General features: G+C 45.1%; 1 protein-coding gene across 1 annotated transcript in view; it reads right to left on the minus strand.

Moving 5' to 3' along the window:
* Itpr2 (inositol 1,4,5-trisphosphate receptor type 2) overlaps positions 1-22,005 on the minus strand; it is a 429,229-nt gene that overhangs the window by 85,978 nt on the left and 321,246 nt on the right. Inside the window, exons 46-47 of the mRNA XM_059256359.1 lie at positions 4,447-4,554; positions 936-1,128 (exon numbers count right to left, since the gene is read on the minus strand). Coding sequence (XP_059112342.1) covers positions 936-1,128; positions 4,447-4,554 — 301 coding nt within the window. The remainder of the gene's footprint in view (positions 1-935; positions 1,129-4,446; positions 4,555-22,005) is intronic.

Here is a 22,005-nt window from a genome sequence, read left to right on the forward strand (position 1 = left end):
TTGTTATCAAGTTAACTTTGAATTAATTTGAGTTTGTTATTCAATTAATTTTACATGAAGAAAAATTAATGTTTTTCAAATATGTCATAAAAACTTTTAATATTCCATATATATTAGATGCCCAATTTTTTTTCTGAGTTCTATGTGGTAAAACTCTAAAGAGCAAAAGTGTCATAGAAAACTAAACCTGCATGACATCATCTTATACCCAAAGGAGCCTTGCCCAGCTCTGCTCACACTCCTAACTGTCTCAGTAAAGAGCCTAGAAAATTGAATGGTAAAGTATAGGTAACACACACGCCTGCCCGTATGGGAAAGCCTCCAGAGACAAGAAAGATCTAATATCAAGAGGTCCTCAATCCCCCCTCAATTTTTGTTATTTAAGAAAACAACCTAATATGATTTAAAAATTTAAAATTAAAAAATATTTCAAACTTCAGATTCACCATGGTGAATCTGAGTCTTCAGATCTGAAGACTCTCAGAGTCACAGATGGAGGGGAGGGGAGAGGGAAGGGGAAGGGAGAGGGGGAGGGGAGAAGGGGAAGAGAGGGGGGAGGGGGAAGGGAGGGGAGGGGAAACCTATCTAACCACAGGACACTGAGTGAGAGGCACTGATGCAGATGTTGCCCCAGGCCATGCACTGACTTTTGAGGGCAAGCACTCAATGCAGGGCTTCACACCTGCAGCCATCCAGCAGCACAACAGTGCAGCTGCAGCCTTGCAGTTCATAACACATTAAAGAGCAGGCTCAGCAGCTGTAGGCCATCTAATTAACCTGGGTTTTCTACATCCACAGAGCTGTAGACGGCTCAGCTCCAGCGACAGCAGGGCTTACACTCTTCAGCCTGCAAGTGATTTCAAGGACTTTAAACTGACACAAATTCCAAATCATTATTTAGATAAGCTGGGCAGGGCTCTGCAGCTCGCACTCACTTCTGATCTTCTTCTGCCATTTCATCTCGTTGTAGAGGTCCTCTGTTTGCTGGAAGAAGTCGTTCACCTTGCTTCCCTGCTCATCCCTCTCCGTGGTGTTGAACACGCGGTACTTGGACTCCCGAGTGAGGAACTCGCAGATATTGGGGACTGGGAAGACAATCTGCTCCATCGTCCTGTCCTGCCGCACAATCTGGAAATGATCGGCATTTGTTTTCAGCCATTGGCACACCTCAGTCTTGGACTGGGTTTTGAACTTCCTTTTCCTTAACGACTACATTTTGTTCTTTGACAATTTCATACGTGCATATAATACATTTTGGGCACCACCACTGCCACCCCGTTATTTCCCTTCCGCTCCTGATGCCTGCTTCTTCCTTACAGATCTCTTTCCTGTTTCCATTACTCTCTGGTTTGGGTTTGTCCCCACAGATTTTGAGTACAGCCCTCTGTGTGACTTCCGGCTTTGAACTATCCAGAAGCCCCTGGTGGGCTCACTAGTGGATATACAACTGGATTCCACGCCTCCCTAATTTTTGGTTTTAGGATAAGTTTCCTAGTTACCTCTAATTGCCAATTTGACACAGCCCGGAGTCATCTGGAAGGAAGGCTCTGTTGAGGAACCCCCTCCATCTGACTGGCCTGTGGGCATCTTGATTATTAATTGATGTGGGAGGATCAAGCCCACCATGCCAGCATCATCCCTAGGCAGGTGGTCTTGGAATGTGTGAGAACGCTAGCTAAGCATAAGGCCAGGGGGGCCTGCAGACAACATCCCTTCACAGCATCTAGTTCAGGTCCCTGCTGTAATGTCTCCCAATGCTATACTATGACCTGCAGATGGAAACCAAATAAATCCTTTCCTCCCCAGGTCGGTTGTGGCAAGACTGTTTTATCATGGGAACCGACATGAAACTAGGACAATGTGTTTATGAATGATAATAATCCAATTATGAAAAAAAATGAACCAGCTGAGTGACCCTGAACCTAGTTCTTAAGAATTTGTGCTCTGTTCTCCCTAAGAGGGGCTCTGGGAAACAGGTAACACTCTTGGTAGCACTGTGTGTCCTGAGTTCTCTATATACAGAGGTATTTTATCTCTACAGTGTTTCCTACCTACAGTGTGGTGTTTTGAATGAGCCATGCCCCTTATGGGCTTGTGTATTTGAACACTTGGTCCCCAGTTGGTGGCAGTTTGGGGAGGTTGTGGAACCTTTTGGAGGTGCAGCCAGGCTGGAGAAGTGTGTCACTGGGGGTGGCTTTGGGAGTTTATAGCCTTGCTTTCTCTCCCCAACCCTCCTGCATATGAATAAAATCTGACCAGCCAGCATCATGCTCCTGCCACAGTGCCATGCCTCCGACTGACGGACTCTCCTGACTGACAGACTCTCCCTCTAGAACCTTGAGCCAAAACAAACTATCTCCCCCCTAAGCTGGTTTTGATCCTGGAACTGGAGGTATGGATGGTTGTGAGCTGCCCCATGGGTGCTGGGACCTGAATACAGGCCTCTGTGGCAGCAGCCAGTGCTCTTAACTATCGGGTCATCTCTCAGCACCTTTATGTGCTAACTTTAAAAAAACAATTAGAATAACAATTGTACTAACTACTTAGATATATTTGGTATGGTAGGCAACCACATGAAAAGAATTTTAAAAGGTTTACTTGCTCCAACAGTGTCAAGAATTTTTAAAAAATTCTTAGGGCTTACTAAAGAAAAAAGCTGTGATTAGATAAGCCAAAATATTCAGTCCCTGCATAAAATGACATGTTTAATTCTGGTTGTCACATTTTACAAAGAGCGATGACAAACCAGAGAAACTGCTGAAGGAAATGCATTAACTAAAGGAAGCCAAATATGGTTAATTTTCCCCCAGATTATTCAACAAATGCTTACTCAGTCATTAGCTGGGAGCACTGTGGTACTGAAAGTGAAGAAAACATGAGGATCCCAATATAGAAGGAATTTGATTTAGAGTCATGATGTTATTTAAATGTTAGCATCAAGGACTGAGGAGATGGCATGATGGTTAAGGCACTTGCCATGCAAATGTGAGGCCAGAGCTCAGATCTCCACAAACCCACTAAGTGCTGGGTGGGTGTGCCAGCCTCCCTGTAATTCCAGCCTCAGAAGGCAGAGCCAGGGGGTCCTCACAGCAGACTGTTCAGCAAGACTGGCTGTATTAGTGGACTCTGGGTTCGACTGAGCAAGCCTGCCTCTGTGAATAAGGTCAGCCTTGGGCCTACCACCCTGAGGGGAGCAAACACTGGGAATGGTGGATAATTACAATGGTCTACTATGACCTCTTTACAGATATATAGTCTTTCCAGTGACCAACTGATTAAAATTGAACGTGCTTTCTTTTGAAGAAGGGAGACTCCTGAGAGGAGCTGAAAGTGAGATTTGGATCATGGGGAATTCTTTCTTGGATGGTGATTAGGCGTAAGCCCCTTCTCATCTCCCAGGGTCCTTAAACTGATCACAAGCTATTGTTCTCATCAACACACTGGTTCTCACCAGCCTAGTCTGCCACAAGCTGCTGCGGCATGTTGCTGTTTACATATGTGAGCACAAGATCAACTTTTGACGTGAAGTGATATTGCTTAATAATGCTCAAAGATTTGGCAAAAATAAATAATAAAGCATAGAAATTACCCACCATAGAGCAATGCTGCCTCTGATATATTCTGCTAAAAACAAAACCATCTACCAGAATGAATGGATGTGCTATCGTAAGTCAGGAGTGACAAGCATCCACCACTCTACTCACTTCTCCCTGATTAGTTCTGCCAAGAAGCATCAAAAGATATCCCAGCTAGAAATGACAGCCAGATAGGTCCCTGGAACACCTCCTGATCTGCCACCCAACATTAGGTAAAGCCTCATTTGTGGGGCAGGGAGAGGGTGGCCGTCAGGCAATCAAAGTGCAAACAGCTAACTCTTTTGAGTATACGATACCAATATGAAAATTCTGTTAGTGCTGCCCATGTTCTCTACACTTTCACGTACTTTTACTTTGCGGCACTATGTAGCTCTGGCTGGCCTGGAACTTGCTAAACCAGACTGACCTGGAACTTACAGAGATCTGCCTGCCCCTGTCTCCTAAGTGCTGGGAGTAAAGACATGCACCACCAGACCTGGCTTCAAATACTCTGTTAAGTCATGATCTCGATCATAAGAAGCCTCCACAGGTTTAAGGCTCAGGTTCTCTAATAATTATGTTGTCTCTAAAATGTCACTGCTCTCCCCGATCGCTTCTGTGACCCAAATGAGAGAAAAAAATTTACTCTCTCCATTTCAAAAACATCAGACGAGTTCTGGAGAGAGAAAAGACTTCACCAGATGGACACCTGGTTTCTGCACATGTCTCTTAGGCAGCAGCTTGTCAGACTTTTCCACTTAAATCATCAAGTACTATTTCACAGTTCTGAGAAAAGTCATGGAAATGGCCTCAGATAAAGCAAACTCATTCTTTCACAGTTGGACCCATTCTAGAAATAACAAGCAGGTACCTCGATCTGTGCAGTGTGGTTGGCGTAATACTTCAAGGCTTCGTCCCCTTCTTCAGGATCTGATCCAGGTTTGAGCATCTGCTGTAGTAGTTTGTTGTGGCGGGCCAACTGCGGGGAAGAGAATGAAAGGGTTAATGTCTCTTCCCCCTACTCTAGGCATGAGACTTTGAAGTTACTCTGTCTATTTGTGCTTGTGTCTTTCATAGTCCTGTATTGACAGTAATTAGCCACATTCCAGGAAGGTATGTCTACATTTGAAAAGCACAAATCATCCATGCACAGCTGGGCAGTGGTGGTGCATACCTTTAATCCCAGCACTAGGGGAGACAAGGCAGGCAGATCTCTGAGTTCAAGGCCAGCGTGGTCTACAGAGCAAGTTCCAGGACAGCCAGGGCTACACAGAGAAACTCTGTCTTGAAACACCACACACACACACACACACACACACACACACACACACACACACACAATCAATCAATCGCTCACATTTGTTGGATAATCCCTATCTTCAATGAATGTATGGTTGTGCCAAGGAGAAGAAATGTTGACAGTAGCATCGAGGAAGTGAAATTCCTTGAGATACCTTTAAACCACACATGCATGTAAATTAATGTGACCCGCAGGGCAGTGGGCAGTAGAAATAATACAAAGGCTATCTTCCTGTAGACACATAAATAGGGCTCTGCATTCCAGAAGGCTTTCTCTTACTGCACGGAATCCCAGCCCTACAATAGCAGTTTTTATTAACCTATGCTTCTGCACATTACCAGGTAAAAACTGGTGCTTTATGGGCACAGATTTCAATTTCACTGTATTTGAAACTGGGCATTTAAAAACCAACAATCCCATGATAATTTCTTTTCATGTGTATATGTATGTACGTATGTGTGTGGAGGTCAAAGGTCAACATCAGGTGGGCCTCTACTGTTCTCCATCTCATTTGTGAGGACAGGATCTCTCAGTAGGTGTAGAGCTCACCAATTTGGCCAGGCTGGCTGGCTAGAAACCTCCAGGGAACCTGCTGTATCCACTCGGCACTAGGATTGCAGTGAAGTGCTATGGTGCCTAGCTGTACACATGAGTACTGGGTGTCTGAACTCAGTTCCTCATTGCTATGGTGCCTAGCTGTGTACATGAGTACTGGGTGTCTGAATTCAGTTCCTCATTGCTATGGTGCCTAGCTGTGTACATGAGTACTGGGTGTCTGAACTCAGCTCCTCATGCATACCAGCTGAGCACTTCTCCACCCTATCTGTAAGCCATTGGAAGCTGCTTTCTGTCAGTCAGCAGAAGAAATCTTTTTCATTTAAACACTGAAGGTAATTGCTGGGTATTTCTCTCACTCTGTAGATAATTAATACACATTCCCTTTGAATATCATTTTCATAGATGACTGGAGCAGCTCCTGAAACCTTGCAATGTCCTTAACCTTTCCAATGCAAATGTTCTATTTGTGCCCCAAGTTCCCTGGGGCTTCTAGTGAGTATCATGTGTCACATGAACCCACCACTCCTGGAGGGGTCTGGCTCCCTCTGCAAGGCTTTTAAGTACAAGATCTCATTAGATCCTACTCAGAAATCCTGGGGTAGACACTCTCATCCTTCCATTTTACAAATGAAGAAACTGAGGCACAGGGAGTGTGAATGTGCCTATAATCACAAAGGTGGTCAGTACTGACTTCAGACAGTTCAGCTCCAGAGTCAGTATTTTGTTGGTGTTATAAGGCTGTAAACATATCATTGTGTTTTCCATGAAGTCTTAATATAAATGGGACCATAAAGAATCAACACCAATTCAAGCAATAATCTAGACCTATAAAAGCAAGTCAACCTCCTAGGAAGTGAAAGTTTGATCAATTAAATATTCATTCCACTAACTCCAGAACAAATCATTTTTGAAATGATTATTTTAGAATTGCCTTTCAGGGTCATTTATGGACCATGCCAAAAAAAATGATGTCTTGTTTTACTTACATTTTATATTCAACTAAATGTGAGTTATATATATTTTTATGATCATCCTGAGTCATGAAACTTGCTGCGACTTGTGGGTGTTCCTCAAAGTCTAAATGAATTAAAAAGGAAGTTGCTGTAATTCCTGAACATCTTAACAACGGGCAAGAAGTGGGCAGTTCTAGGTTGGCATTGGCATGACTCACAAGCTGGGCTCGGGAAGAAGAGGTAAGGGCATGCTATGGCTTCGAACCTGAGTCCTCCAACAGCTTTTGCTGAAGCTGGAGGTTCAATGGGAAGGTGAGGGAACCTTTAGGAGGCAGGGCATATAGAAGGACGTTGGGTCATTGGGGATGTGCCCTTGAAGAGTATATTGAACTCCCCGCCTCTCCTTTCTTGCTCTTTTCTGCTCCCTAGATGACATGATGCACACTCTGCTCCATCACAATCTCCCCCGTTCCCTTCAAGGCCATGCTGTTGTGTAGTAAAGCCATGACCACCAAACTCAGACGCTACGACCACCAAACTCTGGAGCCACGACCACCAAACTCTGGAGCCATGACCACCAAATTCTGGAGCGACAACTACTAAACTCTGGAGCCATGACCACCAAACTCTGGAGCCACAACCACCAAACTCTGGAGCCACGACCACTAAACTCTGAAACCAGCATCAGAACAAGCCCTTCCTTCTCATAAGCTGTTTGCCTCATCAGCTATTAAACATCTGCTCAATGTAAGTCCAGAATGATTGAGTGGAAGGTTAGGAATGCCAATTACTACAACACGATGCAGAAATACAGTAGGAAGAAGATCAAAACATGGCTTTTGGAAACCCGGAGCACGTAGTGTCACCACGAAGGAGACCAAGTGGATTGCAGCATCATTTTGTCAAAGCTCTGGGCAGAGGCCAGCAACAACCAAGGAGCACAGGTGCAAATGTAAGCCACAAGAGGCCATTGCCTTGGAACAGGCTCCTGCCCTGGCACCAACAGAGCAGTCTGAACACCACAGACAAGTTCCAGATCACCGAGCTGTGCTGAGTGGTCTGACCTTCCAACAGATCAGCAGAGAGCTCATGGACCAAGTTCTCACTAAGGCTGGTGCCAGTGGGCATTAATAATAATAACAACGATATTAACAATAACTTCAATCTTTACCCGAAATGAGCCTGAAGTAACAGCACGTCAATCAATCAGACATTTCTCCGCCCCCACTCTTCACTGTGTCTCCTGTGAGGCAGACCGCTTGCTCCCTTTAGTCAGCTCCTCAGAACCCTTAATCCAATGTAGTCTATTTCCAGAATCAGTTCCCAGCACCCACAGGGCAGCTCACAACCATCTGTAACTCCAGTCCTAGGTCATCCAGCACCTTCTTCTGGCCACAGCAGGAACTGCCTGGACTGGGTGCACAGATAGTCATACAAGCAAATTACCCATACACACAAAATTTTAAAAGTATATGTATATATACTCATAAAATACACATATATGTATAACACAAACCTTATACACAAACATACATAACCATCAACAGGGTCTTGTACAATATTTTATATTTTTTAAACCAAAAATTGGGAAATGAAGACAGACCACAAAGTTCCCAACTCCAGTAACCATGAAAAATGTTTGTTCATATTTATCTTCCTATCATTAGGATTTTAATGTTATTTAATTTGGCCCCAAGTAAGGACTGAACATAACAATAAAAAAGCCAGAAATTGTACCAGAATGCTGTCCTGTGGTAATTACACCCCAGTACTTCTAATCTATGGATTTTTTTCAGTGTGCTCAACTATTTTTAATTGGTGAGACTGTGACACAGAGAGAAGTTGCTTTCCCCAGATCGAAGAGCCCAAAGCCACATGCACCCTTCGTGTCTAGGCCGATAAGTGAACAATGTGCTTACACCAAACAGTACTCCCATCTGAGGCAGAGCAACAGCAGCGGAAGACGGAATACCGTCGAGGGAAACACCCTCTCCTCTGTAAACCTAAAGCCTTGTCTGCAGAACCGGGCCAAAGGCTCCCAGCACACTCAGAGCTTGAACCACACAGGGAGTGCTGTGAGGAAGGATTCTCCCCTCAGAGTTGCCCAAAGGGAGGGAGAGAACCACAGAGGTGAGTGAGGGGAAGGAGAGAGGGTGGGAAGAGTAACAGCACTGGGCTCCCGGAGGCAGGTGAAGCCTCACACCTCACCAACCACTCAATGGGTGTTAGGAAGACAAGCCATCCTTCTTACAGAGTTCTTTTCTTCTTTCCCAATCACCCTTGTAGTCTAGTCCAAACCTGGCATCCTATCATCTAGAATGTATTTTAGATCAAAACTGGACCAGAAAGAGGGAGAAACACCCTTTTCTATTACATCCAAAATAAGATCTTGAGAACCCAAAGATAAAGCCCCAGAGAAAGCAGGGTTAACAAAGATTGGCAGCAGCAGGAAAGAAGATGAGGTGACATTTCTGAGAAATGGAGTTTGACAAACTAGGACTGGGCACCCAGAAAGACAGCTGTGGAAGACACACAGACCTCCAGGCCAGAGACCAGAGCCTCAGAGTGAAGTAGGACATCTCAGAACGGCCTCTCATCACAGGCCCACACACGCATGTGCACACGCACACACGCGCGCACATGTGCACAGATACACACAGACGCACAGATACATACACACACAGATACACAGACACACAGATACACACACACACACACACACACACACACACACACACACACCACTCTACTACAGTGAAATAATAAATGGGTCCCTTTGAGACAGGGTAGGCAAGAAGCCAGTGCTGAGGTAACCAAGGGAACAGCAGCTCCATCTTGGTGGCCCTCTGCAGAAGGTCAGAAATCCCCTTGTGGTCAAACATCCTTGACGTTGCGGACTGTTCTAGCTATATCAGAAACTGAAGCACCAGGGCACTTTCCCAAATGCCACATGTGTGCACTAACAAAAAGGTTTGCAACTACAAAGGGCCAGACTTCACTTCAGAGTCACCGACACAGTGGTTCACATCCTGGGCCTCTCAAGAGGGTTACGGGAAGAAATACCCTAAAAAGGAGATCCAGACCATCCATGATTTGGAAGGGGAGCTTCTACACGCCCTTCTGGTCAGCCCTTCCCAATCTCTCCTACCTCTTTCTGGAGTGTACTGTCCTTTGCTGTGCTAAATAAACTTCTGCTTAAACTGTCTGTGTCTCTCGATTGATCAATTCATTCTCTCAATACACAAGAATCAAGGAAACATTTACCGGTTAACCATTTCCCTAATCACAGGAGGATTTGGGGAGGGAGCCAGAATGCTGATGCCTACTCCATGGTCTCTTCCTACTGTTAGTGTAACTACACTTTACTCAGTCTCTTTCCCCCACTCAGACAGGGCCTAGTTCAGGCTGGTCTGGAACTTACTGTGTAATAAAGGCTTGCCTGGAGCTCACCATACAACACAGGCTGGCCTGGAACTTGAGGCAATCCTCCTGTTTCTGGCTCCAAGCGTGTTGGATTACAGGCATGGGCAACCAGGACTGGCTACTCCATAATCTCTTTACCAAGAGTTTGAAAAACATCATTTGCTTTATATATCTAATACTTAACTAAATCCACTATGGTTCTTAGAGATCTGTTATTTCCATAACCGTGGTAGCCAAATTAAGAAAAAAGGTACCGTGCAAAAGTAACAAGGAATTGAGCAGAGTTGATTTTTACAGGTGAAAGTTCTTGATTTTCAGATGATTTACACTCATACTATTAGTCTGTCTTAAATTACAGTAAAGTCAATTTTAGAAAAACCCTTTAATGATAACAGGAATAGCTTAGGAAGCAAGACAAACACCAACACACACACACTCATATACACATGCACCTACACATATACTACCCACACATGCAATACACACACACTACCCATATGCAAAACACACATATGTAGCACATATATGTAGCACACACACATACACACATGCATACAGACATGTACTACCCACACATGTAACACCCACATACCTTACACATGCACATGCATCAGACACTCACAAACACCACATGCACACATGTACTAACACACACACACACACACACACACATACACACACACACAGAAAGTTGCCAACGGAACAAAGTACTTCGGAGTGTTTTTATGAAGCTCTCCCCGTGATGTGGTTCTGAGGAAAACACCAGAGCTGTCATGATAGGGAGACAGCTCTCCACAAGCTGCTCACATCCCTCCTAACAGAATGTGCCTGCAAGAAGGCAGGAGCATTATGCAGGAGCTGGGAATGCAAATCCCAGCTCCCCCTTCTGACTCGGAGGAGACCAAGACACCCTCAAGTGACTTCAATCCAGATAACATTTGCCAAATTCTGTCCTAAAAGTAGATGTTATTACCAGAAATAATTTGGATTCTTCATCAAAAATCCACTTGAAAAAAACCCTAAAATTAACAAACTTTTCTTTTTTAATGAGTTTTTTTGTTTGTTTGTTTTTTGGTTTTGAGGCAGGGTTTCTCTGTGTAGCCCTGGCTCTCCTGGAACTCACACTGTAGACCATGCTGGCCTTGAACTCAGAGATCTGCCTGCCTCTGCCTACCAAGTGCTGTAATTACAACCAGTGCTCTTCCAGAGGACCCAGGGTTCAATTCCCAGCTCACACATAGTGGCTCACAACTGTCTGTAACTCCAGTTCCAGGGGACCTGATACCCTCACACAGATATACATACAGGTAAAATGCCAAGTCACATAAAAAAAGAAAAAGGTGTGGACATAAAGTATAATGTCTGAGGCATCAATAAGAACTATCATAAATCACTATCATCTGAATGACTAAAACTATGTGGAAAAACAATACGTAAGGCATCTTATCTGCACTCAGTATCTTTCAAAAATAGTCTAAATTTGTCCTATGGAAACACTTAAAATATTTTAGGATGAGAAGGCAAGAAAGAAACTAGTTCTGCATACTGAGTGGGCTTATCCCAAACTCAGGTAACATTCACAATGGGGTTCCTAAAGGGGCACACCTGGGGCTCCTGCTTTTCTTCTCTGGAGAAATTGAAGAAAGAGACACATGTCCTCCACCTTGTGAAGACAGGTTAACAGATGTAACCTGAAACTTGGGTCTCCCTCTTTCTACACAGGAAGTGATATATGTTTTCTTCAACCAGACACGAGAGGACACCATTACCTGAGTTACTCCTACAAGCACCTAGGAAGAAGTATGTGAGACACTCTCACCCGCCATGGCTTTCCTCCCACAGGGCTCTTCAAACACGGCTTGGGAAATGCCCAAGACCAAATACATAGACCACAGGGGTCTTTCCTCATCATTATCCAGATGCTGACAGAGGAGTGTGCAATCATCCTTACTTTATGCTAGTGTCTCCCTCACCTAGAACTTCTAGAAGGGTGGCAGTTTTACTGACTATTACCCCACTTATCCAAATCTGTGTCCAGTAGACAATGGGTGCTTAATATTTGCTGGATGGACTGTTGGACGATGGCTGACAGATAACTAGACAGTCTAATTACTTTTTGTTTCATTATCTGACAGTTCTACTTTAAAATGATCCACACGTTTAACTTTCCAAAAGGCTGCTCTTTAGAAAATGATGAATTGGCATAATCTATGTAAGTTTTAGAAAGAATTTCCACTCCTATTTCTAGAATCAAGCAGTAATTTCTCACAACGATAAAGAAACCAGGAAGGATGAATGCATGCTTCTCTTGTCAAAGCATTCTGCTTCTGTTTCTAGTGATTTCTGTGTTTCCTTCAGGGCAAGGAGTTGGGAGGTGAAACAGTAGCCTTTAGAAGGAGCTGAGATTTTGACCTATCACAGCAGCTCTTCTGCTCAGCTGGGAAAAGTAAGAACTGCCACATGCAGAGCAACCACCTGGTAAGTGGGCTCATCCACACCAGGTGACTATTTCTGGTCTCACCGACCTTTCATGATGACACGTTCAAGTCACTTGACCTTTGAAAGGCCGATTGCCTTGTTGTGACGCTGATGAACAACACACCCCAGAGAACTCTGGAGATGCAGCAACTGGTGCTCCACGGGTCCCTGGGCAAACGCCCCTGCTCAGCCAAGAGCGCAGGCTCTCTCTCCAGCCCCTGTCAGCTGCTATCTACGGCAGGCCTCCTCTTGGAAGAGTGAGGCAATTGCTCATAGTCCTGACAAAGCCATCGCAGACCGTGTTAATTAAAGGCTTGAAATTATAGTGGTGAGTCCCACAGCACTCCACAAAACCACCGGCAGGCTCAGAAGCAATGTGAGGTGCACAGATTAGCCAGATGTGAAATCGGGGGTGGAGTCTGAGGTGCTCAGAGAGAAGGACTCCCTCTGTGAATATCTCTCTAGCTTTCTATTTCTGAGCTACACCAGATGAGAACTATCATGCCAGCACTGTCTCTCTGTTTAACTAATAGCTACTAGAAAGTTCAGTTTTTGTTCATGGAGTGTTTCGTAAAGGAAGAAATTATTGCTCAAATGAACTCTGCATTTCAAAAAGCCCCTGCGCAGCAAAAAAGCAAGCCAGACAAGGTGAATCTCAGCTCTAAGAAAGGACTCAGGGCACTTTCCAGAACTGGAAAGAAACCAAGAAGTTTCCTAGAGTAGGCGCTTGCTCAGGTACTAGAAGGCATCTAGCCATTCTGAAGGTGAGTGTCCCAGCTTGCAAACAAGAGCAGAGATGAGCCGGAGAGAAAGAAGGGGAAGAAAGACAGTTTAGACAAACTCATTTAGAAAAAGGCACTCATCCTTCTTAAAAAAACGATAGCCAGTAAAGATGACATTTAACCACATAGATACTGAACACGAGCACATTGGTACTTCGGACAAAGATGAGACCAGTAGTATAAATTTCTTTGTTATGTCATAATGAGATCATGAATTATCCACACATGAAACACGGTTATCCACATTAGCAGATCCATAAACTATTCATATGCAAATGTAAAAATCCTCTTATTCCAATCCAATTTTAAAAGATCTCCTTAAAAGCAAGCTGCTCGCCGGGCGGTGGTGGCGCACGCCTTTAATCCCAGCACTCGGGAGGCAGAGCCAGGTGGATCTCTGTGAGTTCGAGGCCAGCCTGGGCTACCAAGTGAGTTCCAGGAAAGGCGCAAAGCTACACAGAGAAACCCTGTCTCGAAAAACCAAAAAAAAAAAAAAAAAAAAAAAAGCAAGCTGCTGTGGACTAAACGTGTGGTTATTCAGCTTCTGCACTCTGGAGTCTTTGGTAAGTCTCTGGCTTGAGCTCTGTTAGCTCTGATGGGGTCTGAAGAGTGAAAATATAAAAGCTCTGCCTTCAAGGAACTTCCTATTGGGCAGAAGCCACAGACATACAGGACAATGGACCTATCAGGGGGCCAAGACAGAAGAAAGCAGAGAGGGTGGAGTAGAGGCTGCCACTTAAAATCAGATCATCAGAGATCATTTTCCCAAAAGTTTAACAGAACAGAACAGTAGCAAATTCAAAGACACACACTGGGGTTAGTTTGTGGTTTCAGAACACAGCCCAGTGACAAGCTTTCAAGACAACATAAGAATTGATGTTTAAGCCACTCATGGCAACACAACACACACTTGAAATCCCTGCATTGGGAGGCTGAGAGGAGGAGGGTGAACACAAGTCTGAGGACAGATGGCCTACTCAGTCTGTCTCTAAAACACCTGGAGTGAGAGGCAGGGAGGCAGACCGAGACAGGAACAGAGACAAGACTTTTGCTAAGAAATGAGTATTAGAAGGTGCTGAGTCCAGGGTAAGCCTAGGTATGATACAATCTCTTTGTTGGGGTTCACTGTGGCTACTGTGTCAGGGAAAGTTGGGGGTACACATGTGAATGGAAGCAGGAAAAACAAAGCCTGAGTCTACAATCCATCAGAGACCATGGTGACAAGGACCAAGCAGTTGTGAAGGATGTGGTCAGATCCCTGAGGACAGCGGTGACTCAAGAGTCCAGTTAGCATCACAGGCTCTGAGAAGACCCAGGGTCAGACAACCACAGGCAAATGCTCCACCTCCTCTGTACCTCAACTCTCTCCTCTTCAAGTGAAGTACCGAGAGCATCACATTAATACAAACCTCAGAGAATCACTCCGACGGCCAACGAGACACGGGGCAGATATTGGGTACTTGTTAAACAGGAGCCAAGATAAGTAAGTAAATACAACTTAGAGTGATATGAGCACAGCCACCATGGGCATCCAAAGCCAGGCTAGAGAGTGCGAGCCGCTTGGGGCACGCTGGATGAGAAGCGCTACTGTAAACAATTACTTTGGCTTCTTTAAGGAGAGTTTAAGGAGAGTGGACAGAAAGGGAACTAAAGTGGAGGCAGTTCAGAGGCTGCTGGAGGGCGGAGCTGATGGGAAGGCTGGCCAGGCTGGTCAGGGAGGCAGGTAGGTCCAAGAGAACATGGGGATCTCCCTAGACTTCTGCTTATAGGACACACCATTCGCTGAGGGAGAGGGCCAAGATTAACCTAGGGGCAGGCAGAGGAGGATTACAAGATTGAGTTTCCTTCCTCCTCAGTACCTCAGATCTACCGCCTACAGAACGGGAAATGGGGAAATGTTAAGTCCCAAGGGAAAAGCCAGGAAGGGCCTGGCTGCCCAGCCCCACCCGAACCCTGAACCATGGAGATACTCTGGATGTATGTGCCTAAATTAGGTGTCAAACAGGTGGGAGTGACCAACTATGACTGAAAACAAGCTAACTGGAACTTCTGAAACCAGTGATAGAATCAATGAAACAGGGGTTGATGGTGAGGAACTTACAAGGAAAGCTTGCCCACAGAAATGGTATTCTGTGAAAGCCATTCAGACACATTTCTTTATTCTTTTTGGAACTTATTTGTGGGTTCTTTTGATGCACCCTCTTAGCATGTGAACCCCAGGTGAGTCTGAGCCCTTTGCTGCTCTGATGAACCCCTGGACAGCCATGTTTCTCTCCTTTCTGCTTTATCGCAAACACGTGAGTGGGAAGGCCTCTCTGCGACTCCTAAGCCCACTGACATTTAATTAGCACAATTGCAAGTCCAAAGCACATCTCATAGATGAGAGCCACAGAGCACCACACAGAGTGGAAACTCACTGAGACAAGCCCCCGGCAAGGACAGAGATTTGCTCTTACACACCTGGCCCTGTGAGTGTCTAATTAACGCTTTTTGTTTGGTTGGTTTTTATTTTTTTATTTTATTTTATTTTATTTTATTTTATTTTATTTTATTTTATTTTATTTTATTTTATTTTATTTTATTTTATTTTATTTTATTTTTGAGACTAGGTTTCTCTGTGTAGTTTTGGTGCTTATCCTGGATCTCACTCTGCAGACCAGGATGGCCTTGAACTCACAGAGATCCACCTGGCTCTGCCTCCCGAGTGCTGGGATTAAAGACATGTACCACCACTGCCCAGCCTAATTAACTCTTTATTGTTTCTGCTTTTAGGTAATGCCACTGGCCTAAGTGAACACCAGTATGAAGAGACCAAGGAATCATGGCACGCACACGTGCACACACATACACACACACACCATTTTCTAAAGAGCTGCTATGAGATGAAGATGGGAAAACATGATGAGCCATAGCCCACCAGTCACCATGATCCCCAAGTACGAGGGGCGGGGTGGGGATGGAGAGGTTAGAAATGAGAGTTCCCCTTTGCTTCTGTTTAAGGTAGGTTTTGCCAGAGTATGCCAAAACTGAACTGCTTGAAATCACTGTTCCCCTGAGTCTCTGGTGGCCTCTGTGGTGTGACCCCTCAGCTCCTCTGCTCATTATGGTCCAGTTTGGGAACCAGCCTGCAACTCGGAATGCTCATCACAGGAATGCTGCATGCCAAAGCCAGGAGTGCACTCCCTCACTGGTACTTGAGGGCCAATTGTCCAGTCTTCTTGCTGAGTCTCACGGCCTCCTACTCTGCATCCCATTCTCTCAGACCTCTCATTTCCAGCCATTCCCTGGGGTCCTTTTCCTCCTGCCCCCCCCCCAGCCCACCCTCAGCATTTGAAATCACTGTGGGTTTTCACTTGGTTCACTCCCTTCATTCCTGTTGCTTTTCTAGGAAATCTCATCTACACCACCATCTCAAATATCACCTGCACGTATGTCTGTATACCTTGATGTGCAAGCCTGGTTTCTCTTCCCAAGAAGGAAGTATGGAGTCAGCTTCTGCTGTTCCTTCATTCTAATGTCCCACTGGTTCCTAAACACCCACGGGCTAGAACCAAGCCCGTCGCTCTATTCTGGGCCCCAGCTTTTCCACCTCCAGGATCACATAATGTCCTATGCCAATAGCCAACCCTTCCCTAGGAGCTGTTCAAGCCCCACCTCACCCTCACTTTCCCAGTTAGTAAATCAGCTAGCAGTGGAAAGAGGCTGGGGACTTGAGAACAAGTCAGTTTCCCTTCCTCCTCAGCATACAGGGCTTACTGCCCACAGGAAATGAAAATGTCAGGTCCCAGAGGAGAAGCCAGGAAGGCCAAGAAGACTAAAACCTTTAGTAAGACTGGTGTGTGCTCCAGGCTGATGCCACCCACCCCACTGTGATCTCTGCCCATCTTCCCACACCATAGTCTGACACTGCTTTCTGGGACCAAGGAGCAGATGAGCAGAAGGAGTGAGAGGGGGTCCCTTCATTTTGTTCACCGGGAACTTTTTGCTTCTTTGTTTGGTTCTTTAGCAAATAAATATCTTGATAAATGGAGGTCAAGTTCTGCAACTTGTGAAAAGAGGTCGGTGGGGACAGGGAAACAGGCAGCGGTCAGGTTGAGGTGACACAGGGAGGAGGAAAGTTCCAAGAGAAAGGAAGGGAAGGAGCAGGAAGTTGTGTGTGGTCAGGTGACGGGCCTATTGAGAGAAGGAAGCTGAAATGGGCAGAAATTCAGAGAAGATTTTTAAAAAACTGTGGGTTGTGGACAAGTTGAATAAAAAATACCCTGGATAAGTGGGAAAAAAAGCGACGTGGGGCCCTACCATCCAACCCGAGTCCCAGCGGATAGAACCTAGGAATCTGAGGTGACTCCCTCTGAGTAACCCATGTTTGCTCTGGAGTACTTCCCAAGCTCATATGAGGCATACGCAAGAAACAGCCTTGGCCCCGCTAGACATCCTGTTTGTCCTGGGCTTCTAGCTCCTGCTTGCTTCTGCACTGCTTGATTCAGTCCCATTTCCAATCCACAGTGGACTCAGCCATCTTCTGGACCCAGTGGGTAGCATACATCTGCCTGCCCCGTTATATAGTTAGTGGTTCCTCACTTATTCTCAGAGTCCCACTGTCCATAGAATATATAAATCGCACAACCATGGGACTGTAAGGTCCTTGTCCTGGCTAGTTTTATGTCAAGTTGATACGAGAGAGTCATTTTGGAGACTGGAACCCTCAGTTGGGAAAATGCCTCCACCAAATTGGCCTGTGGTACATTTTCTTCATTAGTGATGGCTGGGGAAGGGCCCAGTCCACTGTGGGTGGTGCCACCCATGGGAAGGTGGTCCTGGATTGTATAAGGAAGCAGGCTGAGCAGACCAGGAAGAGCAAACCAGTAAGCAGTGTTCCTCCGTGACCTTTGCTTCAGCTCCTGCCTTGACTTCCCACCCTGACTTCCCTCAGTGGTAAGACTGTGGTGCAGATGTGTAAGCAAAACAAACCCTTTCCTCCATGGTCCTTTGCTCATGGTCGTGTTTCATCACAGCAACAGAAAGCTCACCTCTAATATCTTCCTCTCTTACCTATTAGAAACTTAATGTGTATGCCTCTATTTGTGTGTGTTAGGGGCTCATACACAGAAAGAAGGCTGGTACAGTACTTGCCTCTCATGCCTGACACCTTAGGTACAATCCCCAACAAAAAAGAAAACAAAGTGGCTTAAAAATTATAAATATGAGCTGGAGAGATGGCTCAGCAGTTGTGAGCACACAGCAATCTTACACAGGACCTGAGTTCCATTCTAGCACCCGTGTGGGGGCACTCACAACCGCCTGTAACCAACTCCAGGGACCCCTCTGCTACCTCTGGTCTCCACGGCCTTCATACTCAGGCACTCACATGCACACACTCACTCACATGCACACACTCACTCACATGCACATACTCACATGCACACACTCATACACATGTTTTAATTTATAAATGTATGTAGCCAGGCATAGCGACACACAGCTATAGCCCAGTACTCTACAGATAAAGACTGAAGGTGAGAGGTTCAAGTTCATCTTTAGCTACATAGCAAGTTCTGACCAGCTCAGGTTACATGACAGCCTGAGTCAAAAATAAAAACTGAAAGATGAAAAGAATGAAAAAAATGAAAAGAATAGTAAAAATAAGTGGTCCATTTTTTCCCCTCTTTTTTTAATGCTTACTTCTTTATTATGGGGTTGGACACATGTGTCACAGAGCATGGTGGTCAGAGGACAACCTGTGGGAATTGGTTCTCTCTAACATCATGTGGGTTCTGGGGTCTGAACTCAGGTCATCAGGCTTGGAGGCAAGAGCCTTTCCTGCTGAGTCACTGTACAGGTCCAGCCCATTATGAGCAGGCTACTTCAAATACGGGGCCTGGGAAACTACGAAGAGTATAAAAGCCATTTATAGCACCGTTGGGCAAACAACCCTCCTGGGTAAAATCTGTTCTACCACCTGCTTCATAAAGTGAAGCGTTGTTTGGTAAACACTACCAGACTGGCTTGTTTACATGTTGTCCACGGCTGCTTCTGCATAGAATCACAGAGTGCAGCATATGCAGCAGGCAGAATGGCCTCACAAGCCTGCGATATTTACTAGCCGGCGCTGTGGAGGCCCCACAGAGTGGCACCAACTAGCCCATGGTGTTCAGGCCTCACACAACTGTCAAACACTTAAACATACATGTGTATGTACGCCTATGCTACTGACAGCTGACCGGACAACATCCCTTGAAATAATCAATTTTATATCTCTAAAATGGAGTCTCTTTCATTGATAATAAAAATCTTAATTGGGACTTACCACAATTTTCCCCTACTGGATAATTTCAGACTGTTTCTTGGGTGTGACGTGAACGGGGGATTTTTTTGATCTGAAGGGTTGCTTTCTTTTTAACAGTTTACCATTCAATATCTAGTACTGTTTTGTTGCAATGGCCTGGTACTTTTCTGTGCCTCTTTAAGTAATTCTGAAACTCAAACTTATCAACAGACATGAAAGACCAGAGCTGAGCAATCTCGTCGATAATTAATAAGACTCACATACCCATACAACTCTCTTGGCCGCTACACCAGAAAAAGCTGTTTTCACACATTTAAAATCCTACCAGTGGATTTACCAACAGAAAGAATGCCATCTGGATTCCCCCTGACATCTCACCCCCTCACATGTCCACAGTGAGTCTTCAGGATAGAAAGTCGGCTGTGTGCTTGTAAATAATCTTCATTTACACTGTGCTGCACAAATCCATGCACACACACAAACACATGTACAGAATACTGCTGTATGCAGTCAAGCACACATACACGAATACATAAAGAATGTCACTTGATGGTTTGACATTCAAATTTTTTCTTTCACTTATTTGTTGACTGATTAAGTGTTCTCTTGGGTTCATTGATCATCGACTTATCTTTAAGTAGATGTTAAATAATGCCAGGATATAAACTAGTACACAAATAACAGTAACCACGAAAAGACTTGAACTGATGATGCTTTGGGGTTGGTGGACATTTTCTAAAGCATACGTCTGCACCAGTTTTCTTTGTTATGTTTAGCATTTTACAAAATCATTAATGTTTCATTAACTGTATGTCATCTGAGTAAAAACTGAGCCCTCTGGGGAGAGCGAAATGGGTGCCACATCACACTGAGGGAAGTATCCTCTGCACTTGGATTCTCCACTCTACGGTCCTTCACAAGTTGGTAAGGTGGTCTCTCCATCATTTCCCAGTGCTGTTTCTGCTCCTGTACGAGGCCCCAGGGAACTGACCTTACACATAGCATGGTAAATATCATTCTTTATTCTGCATATGCTTTCTGTATGACAAAAACATCTGCCTCTGAGACCCACAACTGGTATGGGGGGTAAAGGTGCTTGCCATCAAACCTGACAATCTGAGTTTGATTCCTGGTAGAAGGAGAGAATCCACTCGTGCAAATGTCCTCTCACGTCCACATGTACCATGGCTCATGCACATGCACACACTTGTACACAAGTAAGTGCAATAAAAATGCTGTTTCTTTATTGCTCAACTAAACCTCATCAGTCCATAACCACTATCTAGATCTAGTCACACCATCCCAAGCCCTCCTCAGTCATCTGGAGCACTTGTTGACTGTAATAATCACACACTTAAACCCCCCCAGGTATCACTGTATCCATTACAGTCCTTGTCACCAGTGACATTCAAGTATCAGACCTCACACCTGAGCCAGCCACAGTGACCCACACCTGCATCCTCAGCTTTAAGAGGCTAAAGGAGGAAGAACACAGGCCCAGAGTGTAACAAGCACTGTCACATCAAGCAGGGAAGCCGTCCCTCCCAGAATGTAAGCTCACATCTGGGGACAGGGATCTGCCTGCTTAGGACTTATCTTCACCACTGAGAACATACGGGCTATTGCACACTCAGACCATCAAAGCCAGTTCAGTGTTTGAAACTTGATATGACAATCATATGATTTTACCTGATGGGTCTCATGCAAATGAAGCTGGCCTTGAACCTCTGTCTTCCTGCCTCTATCCCCCAAATTGCCACTATACCCAACTCTTACAATCTTAGGACAATGTTAACAGGTTTTATTAAGTCCATACAGTATAAATATCCTCCATTATCAAAGTCCACCTATGGAACAGTCTTATCTTACACATCTTATGGTCACAACGGCCACAGTACTAAACAATCCTTGAGATTAATTGTGTTCACTTTTTGTGTATGTGGGGGGACATGTATATGTATGTGTTTGTGAATATGTACTTGTGTGTAGAGGCCAGAGGTCAACATCGGGTCTCTTTCTCAAGTGCATTTCACCACATTTTTGCAGACAGTCTCTCCCACTGAACCTGGAGCTCAATGCTTCTACAAGATAAGCCAGCCAGCAGGCTCTGGGGACCCTCCTGCTTCTGCCTCCTCGTGCTCAGCATATTCTTTAGTTTTCTACTGCTGCAATAAAACACGACGACGACGACGACGACGACGACGACGACGACCAAGGTAACTAGAGAAGGAAGGGTTTATTCGGGGCTTACAGTTCCAGAGGGTTAGGATTCACAATGGTGGGGTGCAGGGAGCAGTGGCAGGCAGCTGGAGCAGAAGCTGAGAGTTCACATCTTGAACCATAAACAAGACTCAGAGAGAGATAACTTGAAATGGTCTTATGAAACCTCAAACCCCGTCCCCAGTGACATACTTTCTCCAGCAAGATCAAGGGTCTCCTAATCCTCCTCAATGGCCACCAACTAGGGACCAAGTAGTCAAATGCCCAAGACTTATGAGGGGCATCTTGTTCAAACCACTGCACTGCCCAGCTTTTGAAGTGGGTCCTGGGATGTGAACTTGGTTCCTCACACTTGTTCAGCAAGTACTTTATCAGCAGAGCCATCTCCCCAGCCTGTTTATTTACTCTTGATTACAACTAGAGAGTGATG

Source organism: Peromyscus eremicus, chromosome 3 (genome assembly GCF_949786415.1).
Source record: "Peromyscus eremicus chromosome 3, PerEre_H2_v1, whole genome shotgun sequence".
Taxonomy (NCBI): domain Eukaryota; kingdom Metazoa; phylum Chordata; class Mammalia; order Rodentia; family Cricetidae; genus Peromyscus; species Peromyscus eremicus.